Here is a 16,768-nt window from a genome sequence, read left to right as displayed (position 1 = left end):
GAAGCAAAGGCTAAGAATAATGCTCCATAATGATGTTATTTCACTTAGTCAAATCACTCTTTTGTTTTCTTTCTGAGAATGAGATAAGAAGATTAGTATCAGACTCATGCCTGTGCCTTCAAAACTAAGCAGGATGTGGTCAGCCTAGCTTAGCATAAAGGCTGGAAGAGTAAAACAGCCAGCCCAGCTATGTTTACAGGGGAAAAACTCAATCAAAGCTCACTAATTAACAGGCTTCCACAAGTGTATTTAACTCGTAGAAAAACAATAATCAGTGATTTGCAGTTTCAGGGGAGACACTTGCTAGAACTATAGCATTACTGTGTGCAAAGAAATATGCACAGCATACTCCCCTTGACCCTCTGGTCACCAAATCCTACTTGCATCATTTATTATATCAAGAAACTATAATACAAGAATAAATGATCAGATTTGAAGCCATCCGACAGTCCTTGGACTAATCACATGCAATGTTTCAGCTTAAAATGAAAATATTTCATTAAAAGTACTTGATTCTAAAATGCATGTTTCATTCAAAACATTTGCCACAAGTAAAGTGTTTGCACCAGATCCTGGAAAATAACAAGAAGTCTGTGCTCTTTCAGTACAGCTATAAAGCCAAAAGTAGCTCAGCTACGACAAACAGTCATGTGACCTAAAGAGATTTTGTAGCTGAGCTGGGCTGAACTGCAGGCAGTGTTTACACCAGGCACATTGCAGAGAATTAAAATGTGAAGTACTAAAACAAATTAAAAGTGCACTTATTTATATATCTATGGAATGTAGCTACATCATATTTTCCCAGTACTGGTAAAGCTCATATTCAAAGAAACTGAGTTTTTATTTCATTTTTTAAAAATTATTTCTAGCAGTTTAACTGTATCATGCTGCACAAAAGACAGTCTTTAGTTCTCATTATTTCCACTCACGGTGTGCTGTTTCCACAGAGGTGCAGGACTTTATATTGCTGTGAAAAATGAGGCCATAGTGAGTAAAAAGGTGACAGGAGCAAAGTGCTTGGAGTTTCAGAGGCTTAAATCACAAATCATCATTTTAGATTTCTGTTTGTGCATTGAAAAAGGAAATTAATTGGTAAGCTTTGGGTGCCATTTTGGACTGAATCGTGGATGGAAGCACACTGGCTTGCTGGCTAGTTCCCAACTGCATTCAGTTTTTATACTAAGCTCCATGAACCATTGAGGCATGATATTGCTCTTCCTGCCTCAGTCTTTGAAATAAAGCAATACACCTATTTCCTTAAATGATTCATGAAAATGGTTGATATAAATGACTACTGCATGCTCATATAATGTAAAGACAAGTGAAATGATGTGATTTGTGGTTGCTGGAGGTGAGGACTAGTTGATTTTTGCAGTGTGTGAGGCTGGACAGCTGGCAGCAGGCAGAAGGTGGAGACCTGAGGCGAGTTACAGCAGGGTGGGACGGCTCGATGGATGACCGTGACTCGGAGGGGTCACCAAGCTCTGCGTTCACTTCCAGTACCATGACCTGCTCTGACATCTCACCACTCACTTCATTCCCACACAAAGGCTCCGGGGCTCTCAGCACTCTGATATTTGCACTGGCAGTTTCCTTTAAAAGCCAAAGCAATTTTCTAAAATCATCGCTGGTTGACACTTCTGCTCTGGGTCTGTGTAATACTTGTCCCTTATCTAATCCAACCTAAAACGAGATCTTATCCTGTAGTGAGCAGTGTATGATTTTGCATGTTGGTTTCCTGCTATCTCATCTTACATGCTTGTAAATTGGATTATAAAGCAGCATCACACATGCATGTCCTGAGTCAGATCTGAACATAGATAAATGTTCAGAAGTTCAGGAGTGACTGTTCTGCCCATGGGGTAAAAATTATAGTCTGGATTTGATTTAGCTGCTCTCTTGCTGAACGTGAATAAGCCTGAGTGTTATGTAGATATTTTCTAGCAAAAACCTCTCATGCTTTTGACTTTACTGGCAGCAGAACTGCAGCTTGTCCAGATTAAACACAAAAAAAGAAATGAGTAGTTAGCTAAGAAAAGAATGTCAGACTTCATTAACATAAAATCCAAAAAGCAAACCTTGCAGCACTGGACACACTGTTTGATTGCCAAGTTATTTCTGGGAATCCGAGCGCAAGAACACCACAGCACTGGCTGCCCAGCTGCAATGACGCAGCCAAAATCAACATACCGAGAATTTCGCAGATTACCACCGTAAGGTAGCTGGATGCTAAAAGTCTCAAAGCTTCCAGGACTACCGCAGAATGTAAGGTCCTGCAAGAGGAATAGAGTCTTTTCTGTGCCCCAGCTGGCCCCCGAGGGCCCACATACTGTACGGTTTGCTGTAACTCGGCTCGAGCAGCATCCTGGGGATCTCCATGCCAGTCTGATCACATACACGCACTAGCCTCTTCTCTGCAGACAAATAAGAGTGCAAAAATATCCCCTCTGTTCGGTCTCTATATTTGTCCCGCTCCACTCAGCGCTCCGAAGCGATGCAGCATATACTCCAGGGGCGTTTTGGGGGGTAATGAAGAGGCACTGAATCTCATTACCTTGTTACTACATTTTTCGTACATGCATCAAGCTAGATAAATATAAATTTCAAAGTAAAATGCTTGGGTAAACAGCACTCCTCTTGCTCCATTTGAACAAGTCTCCCTCTGCGTATTCTGTGGGCCTCAAACGAAGGCTCCCTGTGTTAAATTAAGTACATTTTTTACATGCATCGCCCTTGTTAAATATAGATTTAAAAGGGAAATGAATAGGCAAACATCCCTCTAATGCTTAACTTATAAGAGTAAGTCTCCTTTAACATCACACCGTTTACACAGAACACTCCCCAGCTTTCATATTTTTGCCTCATCTACTGTCATTTAATTGCACTTATCACATTTCAGATGCCACGTATTTGTTTTCCATTACAGCTTTTAACTGTATTTGCAAAAAACCCCACTTCATTTCCATCTGGCACTGATAGATGTTGTCACATTGCTTTTAAAAATTACATGTAGTGCCTGAGGATGAGAAGGTAACATCACTTGAAAAAGGCATCAGTTAGCTGGGATTTGATCTGACACCTTATGCTACTATCTGCTGCACATGACTAAAAATAAGTAAACAGCTCCACGGCTAACATTATGAATGGCACAACGGATTCAGACCACAGCCACATCATATCTAGAGTAGAGCGAAGGTTCTCTGGCATAGTGCAAGGGTAGCGGAACTGATATTAAGGTCTGTGCATTTCCTGTCACACATTCTCTTTTGTGTGTTGCCTGATAAAAGAAAAAGAAAAAAAAGGAAAACAACAATGTGCTGATGTATCAGAACTGCTTCCTCATTCCTCCCACTTGCTCGGAGATCAATATTTGCACCGCTGTGACCAGACTGTACGTTAGAATGAGCTCTACACCTACACTGCAACCTGGAGCTGGAGCGCTGACAAAGAAAGGAGATGGACTGAGGTGCTGATGCCGCTGTGTGCAGGTGTGTGATACACCCTCAGCTCAGATGCTTCTGATTGTAGCGGCAAAGTATCAGCACCTTAAACATTATCATATCCGGGTGATACTGTAGCAGGTGACACAACGTTAACTGCGCCCTGAGCGATTACACGTTCCTGTTTCCTCCCTCGACGACTGCTGAAAAGCGGATAAGTGCTAATACATAGTCCACTCACACAGTAAGGCAGAGCTCACACATAAGCAGTGTGTTAAAGCTTGACAGTGAGCATGCCTGGTCTTTGGGGGATGTCTTTGCTGGCACTATTGTCATAGCAACAACAATCAAAGCAAAGCAATGGACCCACAATTCAGCTTGGCAAAGAGTGACGTCACCCGTGAGAACAACATTGTAATTGTAGTACGTTATTTTTTCTAATTATCAGAAAGTGAGGAATATGAAAACATTGCACTGTGATAAAGCCCCTTACACATCATCAGTACCTATTACACCTTAAAGTTAGCTAAAAATTGGTTTATGCTAGTCTATAGATCATACCAGTGCAACTGTAGAGAAAAAGTGTACTAAACTGAAGTGTTTCACTGCTAGGTGTGGTGATTTAAGGGCTAAAACTTAAGCCTGTTTCAGATGTGGCAGATGTAACATTACTGCTTCATCAGTCAGTTAAATTGATGGCATTCGGGCAGAGGTCACTGCTCTGTTAAGGTTTGTTGTAGATTCATTCAGTCAGACCCACGACCACAGCATCTGCACAAGACTGGACAGTAAGTCAAGTGATGAACAATGTGTAATAAAGCTCAAATAAACAAAAGACTAAATCTAAACTAATAGCAAAATCATTAAAGTTTATTCACCAGCAGTCTTATAAAAATGTACCTACACCTGTGATTGTGCTCAGAACTTAGCCTGAGGATGACTGCTTAGTATCAAATGATTCAACTGAAGCTCATAAACTCTTATTTCCTTCATAAACTGAGAGGAAAGACTTCTACAACAAACTAAACTACAGCTCCTGTGAACATTTTCCCAAAATCTGGATTACACTCTTTACTGGTAAGCCTTATTAATCTGTTATCACTTGTCTTCATCATTGTTGAGTTCATTTCAAATTGTAATAGAGATGAAACTGGAAGTGAATTAGAAAGGTTTTTTATAATTCTGGCATGCAAACTTTATCCTCCGTGCTCTCTGTGATGTTTTTGGACCAATCTTGGTGGTGAAATGTGGAAAAAAATCTACTTGGGATCATTTCCCACAACTGAAAGTACTCTATTTTATGTTACTCATGGATGGTAGTGAATTATTTCTTTTTATAGCTATTGGATTCAACTTTAATTAGGCAATTATGAGATAATGATAAATGCTACTAGTACAAGGAAAGAGGAGTCATTAAGTCAGAGAACTGACTCAGTGCTTTTAGTTACGCAGCAAAGCATTTCTGTAGTTTGCAAACCATAAACTACAGGTCATACCACACCGCAAAAGGCATAAAATAGTACATGTAAATTAAATTTCAATAAATTGAACAAACAGTACAATAGAAGTATAACTGACAATTTTTGTCATGATGCAAATCCTCACCATAAAATTCTAACCTGCCTCTCCATGCTTAAATAGCACTCTTTACTAAGCTCAGACTTGCTGCACTGTTTTTTAAATTCTTTTTCTTATTTCAAATGTCACAACAAGCTTATTTTTTGTTGGAATATTAAGTTATTTTTTGTGCATTTCCTTTTTCACACTAGACTGACTCTAAGGCGCAACATAATAAGAGTTAAAATTCCATCATTACAGTGTAGGCGGTAAGTCAGTGAGATAAGTGATGTATGATTGTGAAAACCACAGTGGGATGGTACATCAGTACATCTCCTCAGACTCACTTGGGTCCACCTTCTGATTTTTATAAAAAGTATTTGCTCGTTTCTTTCAAAAGTTGCTTTTCCTCTCTTTATTGGCGACTCTGTGTTGTCTGCTGTGTGAAGCTGATGATTGTTTTCTGCACAGATGTGGCTCGTGCAAATGTAACTGTCCATGACCACAGAGCAGGAGCTGCCCAGAGACCTCAAGTGACTCTTGGCTACCTTAAACGTCTAGGCTTTGGTCAGACTGGTCTGCACTTTAACAACTTCCTTCCTCATCGGGATTCATTGTGTCCAGTCCGCAGTCCTGAGCTGCAGCTATTTTTACCCAAGCTGCTTCCACACCCCCTCTGCCATTTGCTATACAAACACAGTGAGGATAGCCTTCTCCCTGTGTTTGTTTGGATGGTTGAAAAAACAGAAAGGGGTGGTAGGAAAAGAGCATCCCACAAAGCATGAGGTAGCATTTCTTCACCACATAAAAAGCCAAAAAGGGGAATAACCCAAGGCCGAGCTTCACTTTGCCTCTGTGACCTCCACTATAAGCAATAAACTACATAACAGGCAGATCTGGGAAACATTCATTCATGAAGACTCTTATCAACAGCCTGTGATAGTGACTGCAAAGCTGGCAGATAACCCTGTGTGAGTCAATAGAGATTTGACAGAGGATATTGTGTGGAGTAATGGAGCGCCTTCTGTGGCTGACACATGCATATAAACAGAGTCATAGCCACACAAAGAAATGACAAAGGGAACTGAAATGTCTCCTTGTCACTTTTGGGCTGCTCTCCCGGTTGATAGCTCAGCACTGTAAATCAATCCTACATAATTTACAGTGGCACATTCAGCAGACCCTTCAAAGGCCCATAAATCTGATGGCGATGGGTGTTGTGTGCCTCGCTGTGAAGGTAATAATTACACATTACTGCCAAGCCTCTTTATCTTGCAGCTCTGTTTGTGCAGCGGAACTGAATTCTTTCCACGGAAAAGCACAATCCTGTCATGTAGCTCCAACCCTTGCAACACACAGGCTTGCTCTGTGAATCTCATTGCCATGGCAACGCACCACTTTCTCTCCCTCTCTCTCTGCTCCCTCTGTGCACTCAGAGCAGCCCTCTCCGCCAAGCTCATCAAAAATAATTCTGCCTACACCTCAAGGAAACATCACTGAATGCAATATCACAAGAGTCAAGATGGCCTGACGGTAACTGGTGCCAAGAGGTCGAAAGTTCAAGCTGTGCAGCAGCCAGCATAAAGTATGATTTCACAGTCTGCAGAAAGACATATGACAGCGTGTCATATGAAAACCCCACAACTGATTGTTGAAATGTATAATTTATTAGAAAAGCATTTCACATTCCAACCAGGGAAACAAGAAGAGCTCCTTTTCCAAGGTAAAAGCATTTAGAGGATGCAAGGTTTTCACCTGGCAGCCAGAGCAAGTATCAGCAAAAGTTCAACAAGATGCAGATGGAAATTTTAATCATTAAACTGAGCAAACAGCAGCGCTATGAGCAAGCGAAGCTTTTCCTTGTGAATTGATTTTATTGTCTTTGCCTCAGGTGGGAAATTTGCTCATTTCTGTTATTACACCTGTGCTATGCTCCATCTGAGAATTAGACAGTCCCTCACTGATCTTTACCCGGTAAACAACAACAGTTGTCTAGTCTGCAGCTTGGAGGACGTCTGTCCAGGTGGATTAGCAGAGGGTGATTAGAAGATTGGCTATTCATCCCTGTCAGCACTGTTGAGCTGCGTTATAGTCCCAACATGAGACCGAACTGAACCTCTCGCCCACTCACATTCAACTCACTGCTAACGCTGCCCATTAAAGCTTTATGGCCACAGCACATTGCTGCTGCAATGTATTGGTTGTAAACCTTCTGTGACACCTCACTTGTAGGCTAGGCTGCAGTGAGAATTAGCATATGCATATTTATGGAGAGGGATAGATGCGTTTCTGCTGGGATGAAGAGAGCTAAAGCTAGTAGACACTGGCGGGGGGCCAGAGGGAATCACTTCAGAGGGCAGTCCCCCCTGGGAGAATCCTGACCCTTTAAACACCTGCAGTGCTTCTCAGCAAAGATGATCAACCAATCACAGTCCTAAAAACAGCCCGCCAAGCCTCCCGCATTTAGACTGTCCTAGTGCATTTGGGCTCTCATATTCAGACTCATTACACAGATCTCCAACAGCGCATAAAGCAGATTAATAATATCAAAGCACACCTGTGCCCTTTGGTGGTGCTGTAAATCTTGTACTGAACACTCCCGCTTCAATTACATGATGATTTAATGACTGCTAACACAGACCTGGAGAGCAGGCCACTGCGATATAATTAGCCATGGTGGAATTGAGTGTGATGGCTACATTGGGGGTTACATGTGACAGACAATGTTTTACACTCACCTCTGGCCCTCGCTCCTGCACATGGCAGGACTCGCTGTCTCCCTCTGAGAAGGAGCCTGACTCGTCACTGGAGTTGGTGCCGTAGGACTGCTCACATTTGATCTTGGGCCGCACCTGGTTAAAAAGGGCATCCCCTCCCACACTTGGCTCCTGCTGGTCCACATTGAGGCAGCGTGCCACGTTGGAGCATGGAGAGGAGGAGAACTCAAACTGGGGCAGGCTGCAGGGGGAGCCTCCGCTGCCATCCTCCGCATAGGAATAGGAGGAGCAGGAGCTGGAAGTCCTGGTGCGAGTCTCACAAGGCGGCGAGCGTGGGCATACTTTGATTGGCACTGGGCAGCTGGTGTTGGGCCGTGGACGGCACAGGACTGGGGGCTCAGAAGAAGTGGTGCTGGGAGAATATGTCTGGGAGGTGGGGAGAGACTGGCTAGCTCCAGCCCACAGGCCCTTTGTCATGTGCTCAGAGAGCTCCATCTCCAAAGAGTTCCCACCAGGGTAGGAATGCGCTGGGGTTCCCAGACGGTTGCAGGCCCCTGAGGAAAATATGACACTACGGCGGTCTAGCTCAACTTCCTGCTTGCACACCCCATCGCAGGAAGCGGATTTGAGGGACAACCCTGCAGGGAAACCATCTACCTCCTTTGGGGATGTAACAGACAGACCCAGCTCCCCAGTGAAAGGCCTGAAGTCTTTTTTATGATCTCCCTGAGAGTTTCCTTTGTCCTGGGGGCAGACAAGTCTGTTGGCGATTAGCTGCTGTGATGTGTTGGGCAGACTGGGGAGGTCCACCCCTTTCTTGAAGAAGGCTCGGAGGCAGGAGGGGGACTTGGTTCTCTTGGTTCTTTCCACAGATATGGGGTTATCCATCTCCATGGCTGTCACGCTGTCCTTGTCCCTGACGTCCTGCTCGTCCCCTGACAGGCACAATGAAATGGCCTCTTCCTCTGCCTGTGGTTCAACTTTGATCTGTGCCAAAGGCAGCCTGCCCTGACCTGGCACTGCCCCGCTAACGCTGCTCTCCTTTAATGTGCTTGGAAAACCTGAGGTACTGGTGTGTGAGGAGGTGTCATTATTGTGCTTGTTGCAAGCCCACTGGTATTTCCTGTACTTGGGGCATCGTGGCAGGTCTGACGCTCCATGACGATCAAAGTCCAGCCGGCCATCTGTGAAATTACTGGGCAAAGCCATTGCTAGCCGATCGTCATCGGGGCGTCGAAAGGAGGTGATGGCATCTGGACAGTGCCGTGCCCTGGGGGAGGTGGGCTTTTCTGCCTCTGACTGCATGCTCTCATCCTCGGAGTTGTTCGCCTCTGTCGCCACCTTGTGGCAAAGCAGCAAGCCGTCCTCCTCGCTGCGTAGCTGAGCTTCCAGGAAGCGAAAGCATGAGTCCTCGAGGTTGTGCATGCGCAGGAATTCGGCACAGCGGATGACCTCCTGGATGTTTTCTCTGCTGAGTAACAGCTTAGCAGTGTAGGCAAACTGCAACAATGGGGCGAATCCCCTGGCAGTGACCTGCAAAAACACAGGGAAATTGCCAGCATTACCATCAGCACAGCCATTGTTCAGAGCACTTGGAGTGTGGTGAGACAAACCGACAGCTCCAACAACCATAAACAAACACGGTAAAGTACCGGTTAATCTTTATATGGGGTCAGCACTGAACATTCTATACAGCAGTAAATAAGAACTGGTGCAGTGGGGATGTAGGCATGTTGTGTGTCCAGTCTCATGTTCATAATAACAACCTGTGGGACATTCCAGCAGTCCACCACTGTCTGCTCTGTGGTTATATCATTGGTTTTGCATACGCCCACTCCTGTCACTGCTCTGTATTTGCAAAACCCTCACTTACTTGAGCTAGGATGTCAAAGCACAAGTGCTGATTTATATTCATTCAGCAAAATGCATTCACTCTAAGCTAGAATCTAAAATGTTGCCTTTGCTGCTGTTCTGTGGGTAAACGGTGGCAATGATTTTTTAATACTTGCTCGGAGAATTATACCTGGGTATAGAGTTTTAGTTCTCAGTACTGAGGTTTTGATAAAGATACCAATCAAACATTTTTAGGCTGTACATGAGAAACACTTTTAGAAATAAGCAAAAGAGTTAAATGTGATTGAAATGCAAGCACTATAAATAAAGGTAGTGTCTACAGATACAGACCCGTACCCGTACCCTGTGGGCTACGGATACAGCACTTTCCATTTGCCAGACAGATACGGACCTGTACACGAGTCAAGAAGCTGCTAACCACTGCAAACTGTTGAAAGGTAAGCAAAGGTTAAGGTTAGGGTTAGTGTTAGGGTCAGGTTTAGGGTCCGTACCTGTAGTACCGATGCTACGGGTCCGTACCTCCAGCGTCTACCGGGAGTCACGTGACCAGATCTCGCGTATCTGATTGGCAAATGGAAAGTACGGATCCGTACCTCTAGCAACTACCATAAATAAAATGGTCAAAATGTGCAAAACTGTGATTGAAATCGGGCTCTATTTGATTAAACAACAAGTAAACAAGATTACGAATCTAACCACACATTCGATGCCAGCTTTTGGCACTAGTCAAGTGAAACAAAATGTCATGGTTTGATATCCTGCCCTTATTATACCTGGGACCATGAGTCAAAAGAAAACAGCTTTGCTAATGCGTAAACATGCCCCAGCAGTGTTTTGTACTGTAACTGCCCCGACCAGGACATGGCCCCACGGCCTCACTTTCTGTGTCAGTGCCCTGCATCCTCAGGTCAAGTGCCTGTAAAGCCTAATGGTTTGTAAGACTGTGGCTTATCCCCGTTGTGGCCATGTGCTGCGGGAGGATGGAGGGAAGCCTTCCATTTAGACTTAATGCCAGATAATTAGGTAAACTCCTGAGCCTGAGTAGAAGTCCAGGCAGCCCTCTGATGCTGTTCTCACTGAGCACACAGATGAGAGAAAGGAGTCAGAGGAGCTGGATTTAATACAAGGCTTGTCTGCTATTTGGAGATCAGCGTGAGGTTCACTCTAGGTTGCGTTCATCACTTTACTCGGGCTCTAGCAACCAATCCCTGCAGCTTTATTCTGGTTCATTCTCAGGTGACAAACACATTACTGTTAGGCGCTGGGGGAATGCGATCAGACTACACACGGAGTAAAGGTGCACCCACAGATGCGATTACAATGGATTCACTCTGGACCGAGGCCGGTATTGATTGTCTGCAAAGCACCTTTTCAGAAGCTGAGTGATGTAAAGTCTTTCTTACAAGACTATACAGAGACTCGCAGATGTAGGGGATGAGCAGCACAATGTGGTTTTAATGAGCCCACTGTTTACTGATTGTTTTGCTGCCTTTGTTGGAGGAAACAAGAAGATGAATTACCCTTGATATCCACTCTATGAGCACTGCAGCAGTTTCCAGGGGTCCAGCAGTCTCTGCCAGACACCCCACAAGTAAAACAGGATTTTCTCTTCTAGGTAATCAAGCTTCAAAAAACCACAGAATTTGCTTTGTGGATTTTTTTTGCCTGGAAAAACAACTCAGCACTATATATGAGGAAACACAAATATGTCAGTAAAAAATAGCTTGAGGTGATCTGAGTAAGTCTAGGAATGTATTAAATTGTTGGGCCTTGTGGATTTTCTAGAAGGTGAACAAACGCGTGCATTACGCTGCTGCTTTTTATTTTTTTTGTTTGTTTTTTAAGACCTACAAGCCCCAAAGAACCAATGTTTTATTGCTTTATTTCCTTGTTCCAAAAGTGAAATGAAAGAAAATACATGCTAGAGGCTCAGAGTGCAACGACACAATAGAGGATGAGTTTGTGCCAATTTGGATAGAACATGACCCCAAAATACAGACGGGGATTATGCGATTAAACAACAGATACGAGTATTACAGCTTTAAATTGTAAAACATCCAACTTGACTTTCAGCTCAATTCCAGATCTCCAGGATTATGTATGAGACCATCTAAGCGAAAGCTGATACCCTCTTTGACTGACTCGAGCGCACACTGACAGTTGGACTGTACTTGTTTATGGAAACAAAGATGATCTCTATTTGCATACATGATGTCAGTGTCTTTGCTGTGCCACAGTCAGCAAGCAAATTAGATTTTCTGACATTTTCTAAATGTTTTAAACTGTTGGCCAAACTGACAGAATTATATGTCTGCTGGGGAAATTATTCACTTTTTTAAACTTAAGGCCCACTTATGAGCTTTTTGAAAAAAACTTTTAACCAAATCCCAAAGCTTTCCTTACATTTTAATATTATTCTTAGCTTAAAAGTTTTACGTTTTAAATAGAATGATTATAAAAATATTAAAATCAGGCTATACAAATCCCCAGGATGCTAAAACCCCCAAATTTCCAGGAAAAATCTGGAGGAAGAGACACAAATTAGATAAGGAAGATTAATATGAAGATTTGCTATGCTAATAATTAATAACTGATTGGGAATTTTTACCCACGGAATTCAACAAATTCAGAGTAACTACACACTCTTTTTTTGAAAATTGGTACATGGCACAGAGGATTGACATTAGAGAACACTTCTGAAGCCCGTTATTTTATTAGGACTGCATTTACAGAATCGGTTGACTGAGTTTTGATGCCTTTGCAATATTAATGTATTGTATATGTTTAGATTAATTCTCCAAGTGTGCAAAAACCTACTGTAGAAGATCATTCCTCTGAAAGATATTCCTTCATTTTGTGTTTTGCTGATTGTCAAATGTATGTCATAATTGCATAAATGTATCATGACATTAACCTGTACGGAGGTATTTGTTCTCTACTCCTTCATACAATCTTTCCTTGAGTGTAGCTTATCAGCTCTGTCATCCATTTATCCTGTTGTCCCTCCAATACACATTCCTCTCTTCCATGAACCGCTGCTGTTCATTGGAAGATACTACTGTCTGTGAATCTCTTTCAAAAAAAAAAGAAGCTATAAATAAACGTGTTTCTTGCTTCATACTGTAATTGTGGCTCTGTGAAATGAGGAGCTTCTTTTTGAGAGCAACAGCTGTCAAATCCTTCAGTATTTCTTTCAGCTGGCCTGTGACAGCTTGAAATATTTCCCAGTTGGGTTTATAAATCAGTGCTTGTGGCCCTATTACCTAAATCGTCAATGCAGGGGTGACCACGTGCTATAAATAGCAACGTAAAGTTACACTTGCATAATTAGATGGTGCGTCTCATTTTGAGCTTACAGCTCAATTCTCCTGTTAAGTTCAATTACAAATGAGTTTCTTTGATGCCGTCATATGATCACAGACATCAAAGTGTTTGTGATGGAAGCAGTCACACTAGTTCCACTCCTAACAGACTTGACAAATGCTGCTTGCACATCTGTTTACGTACAATGTGCAATGTGTATTATTACTAAATTTAGTACATAATATACATGCTTCTGGATGTGCTTGGTGCACCGTAGCTGAGTCCATCCTTCGGTTATAACCCAATGCGTCTACAGGCTGCAGGTTCCCAGCATGCCTCTGGTGTGAAGCACCTTGCAGTGCGCTCCGGCTACCAGACAATCCAGCAGCATCGCACACATCAGTCATTGTTAAAAAGAAGCTGCTGACTCCATATCTGTGAGGGGGGATGGTGTGTGTGTGTGTGTGTGTGTGTTAGTGTGTGTGTGTGCGCGCCTGTGTTAGAGTAAGTCTGAGTGTGTCTGAGTGTGACAGATTGGGGGGAGGGTAGAAGCTTTGACTGGACTATCCGCTCTACTGATGAGCACAGCACATCCACACACCACTACAGCAGCCCCGCTCAGGAACACAGACGCGCGCACACACACACACACACACATTTCTGTACTTGCTGCAATAACGATTCCATTGACTCTGAATCTCGTGCTCCTTTTTTTTTTATTAAGTGTGTGATGATATTGTGTGAATGTCCTTTAGGCTGCAGACTGATCTTTTATCTTGTCTTCCTCTTTATAGCGCTCGTTTAATGCTTGTGATGATATTAATGAATTCTGTATTGCTATTTATGCATTAAAGGGGAAACCTCGTGATTTACTCTCAAATCTATAATACTGGGGGATTTCTGAGAAACCGATTAGAATACAAAGGCCAAAATCTGGGCAGCAAAGGCAGTGATGTTCTAAGTCTTAGCCCTGATATGGTTTGTTATCCGTCTTGAATATGTAGTCCGCAAGCCTTCAATCTATGGGTGTAAAGAAAGGTTCCTTTGTGTGTATGTAAAGCGAAACATGCCGGTGTAATTTATTTTGCTTTAGACATCTCACTAATGTGCTCATTAAATGAAGGAATCTCTGTGTCAGACAAAGAATCATTAATTTATTACTGAAATGATGTACAGACGACAGACACTCTGCAATTCTACTCACATATATAGCACACAGGAAAAAGAACCTTCTAGCAAACTGAGCAACCGTACACTCAAACAACTGCCACAAGCCTCGCTTACGCACACACGCACACACACACAGAATTAGGTGTGGTAGAGTGAACCATGCCGACTGTAATAGTGAGGCACTGGCAGCTTAAACGAGGCTGGGCGGCCGGCCCACTGCATCCAGGGCTGCCGATAAACAGCAAAGCTGCTGGAGGAAAACTGCTGAGCGTACCAGGGATCTATTTTCAGCTAGTATCAGCAGCTGCTGCCTGCGGGAGTGCATCTTTATGTGTGCCCTGCACCATATGTGATTACTCCACTGTTACAACCAGCACAGCAGCCTAATGAAGGAAAGCCTAAAGGGAGCAACACAGAATGGAAGGAGGGAGGAGGTAAATACTGAGGAAGGATGGACAGAGTACTAAGGAAAATGAGAGGAAATGAGATGGTCACAGTGTAGGAAAGTAACTGTTAAAGGAAGAAAGGGAGGACAGGGAGGATACACAGAGAGTTTCCTGATCATTAGCTGACTGCCATGACGTTTGAAACATTTCGGCTGGTAGCAGCACTTATGAGTTAAGACAAAGACAAATTCATCAGCGAGACAGATTAGGGCCGTTTTAGGCTAACAGCCCTGCTCTGATTCTGGAGTGGACAGCCGACACCAGTACAGGGCAGGAAATTATAGGCAGTGGCCAATCACACACGCACAATTCACATGACATTTGCAGGAAGCTTGCCAAATATCCTTTTGTAAACAAGCTGAGCAATACTACACCACCCTCCCTCCCTCAATCAGTCTCCCTCACCCAGAGCCCTTCTCTTACATCGGCCTTTCGCCTTCATAGAGGAGAGGGCTAATTTATTCAAATGTGCTCCAGTGAATTCCTGCATGTCATGCATGCTAATGAGGACACGGCATGGCATGACAATGGAGTGCTTCCCCGCGCAGGAGAAAACACTCCATCTCCATTGAAGAGAGCAGCCGACACTTTAACATCAGATCTGCTGAGTAACCTGACATTAACCTCTGTGTGTGCAGATAAACAATAAGGAGCCTGAGTCACAGCGCTAATGGAAATGAAACCGGCGCTGCACTGTACACTGTCATGACGCTGTTGTGGGTTAAGCTGTTGTGCCGGAGGAGACGACATGAAATGCAGCGGGACAAAGGCCCGCCGCTAGAACAGAAGAGCTGCCGAAACCAAAGGAAAATCTTTTACATAGACAGCTGGAACAGTAACATATCAGACACACAGACATATCTGTCCTTAAGCTTAGATTAGAAGATTCAAGGGTTTTTGTTTGTGACATGCTCATACAATATGTGTAGTGAAATGCAAAGTGACTGTTCCACACGGCTGTGTAAGAACAATGAGACATTACAAACGGAACAACGCTTTAAAAAACAATACAAAATTTGAAAAAAAAAAGTCATAATAATGAAGATGTGGAAGTTTTAATGCTAAAAGTGCATTTACTGAGAACTGGATGAAATTTTTGGGGCTACGTGGAGGAAAAACATAAAATCTGGAGTGATAATTTCCATGTCAGAAATCTACTGTATTTTGCACATTTAAGACATTTAAAATGTTTTCCCTTAGCTGCTACTCGTTTCACTCATGTGGTACTGCCATAAAATACAATAAAACGACCCTCACAAATTGCTATGTCTTCTTAAAAAAAATTCTGACAAAAGTGAAAAAAATAAAATCAAACTGACTGTTCATTGTGATAGGTTATGTGTCCATATTGATATTTAAAGCTGTAGTTTAAGTTATAGTGTGAGAGGAACCAAAATAAACCGCTTCCTTAAGGGTAAAAATGTTAAGCAATAAAAAAGACAAAAGTATTAAACTGACCAATTTCAGAAATATAGCATTAATTGGTCATTCAAAACTCACATTATTCAACACAAATAATATGTATTGAATTATTTGCATCTACCCCTTAAATTTGGTGATAAAAATACTGCGACAATACAGACAGGCTCATTTACAGTCTGAGTCATTAAAAAATGCTAATATGTAAAAGTAAACGAACAGTTTGCACCAGGTTTGGTGCAAACTTAACAACCCAAAGAGTGAAAAAAGGTATGGAGCACAATGAATATATTTTCACTGTGATGTTGAAAGAATTGGGAGCGTAAGGAAAGTGTCACCGTCAGTGGCAGCAGAAGCTCAGACATTCCTGGTGCTGAGCTGTGGGTGAGTAAACCTCCCCCTGACAGTGGATTAAATCAGATAGTGTATGTCTAATCCTCTGCCAGTGCAGCTTACAGTACAGGCCAGACACTGGGGAGGACATGACCCCACCTCTACTCTGTTTAAGGCACAAAACAACACCATCTTTGGGCGGTTTGTTCCCACCCAAACAAGCGATCACATAAATTGGTTTTGCTCGGTATATGAACATGCCAAGACATTCAGGTGTGTGCCCAGAATTTGGTTTCTTCATTGTGCTTGCATGGCAGGATTTTTTTCCAGCCCAAACCGATGAAAGTCTCTGTATTCCTTTCATTAAAGGGGATGTTTGCCGCTTAACCGTGCTGGGTTTTGGAGGTTAAATACAAAGAGCATAAACATGGGGATCACCGCCGGCTGTCGCCCTGCAGGCTGACTGCTCAAGGTGCTCCTCCACCCTGCTCAGACAAAGACCCTGCATCGTCTCTGTCAGCTTACTGCA

The 16,768-nt window shown here is 43.0% G+C and overlaps 1 protein-coding gene across 1 annotated transcript in view; it reads right to left on the bottom strand.

Moving 5' to 3' along the window:
- Window positions 1-16,768, bottom strand: part of bach2b (BTB and CNC homology 1, basic leucine zipper transcription factor 2b) — a 106,822-nt gene that overhangs the window by 12,002 nt on the left and 78,052 nt on the right. The window contains 1 exon segment of the mRNA XM_022211615.2: window positions 7,736-9,247. Coding sequence (XP_022067307.2) covers window positions 7,736-9,247 — 1,512 coding nt within the window.

This window comes from Acanthochromis polyacanthus, chromosome 16 (genome assembly GCF_021347895.1).
Source record: "Acanthochromis polyacanthus isolate Apoly-LR-REF ecotype Palm Island chromosome 16, KAUST_Apoly_ChrSc, whole genome shotgun sequence".
NCBI classification, from domain to species: Eukaryota; Metazoa; Chordata; class Actinopteri; family Pomacentridae; genus Acanthochromis; species Acanthochromis polyacanthus.
The sequence above is the reverse complement of the archived record's forward strand: the minus strand, read 5'-3'. Positions and strand labels throughout refer to the sequence as shown.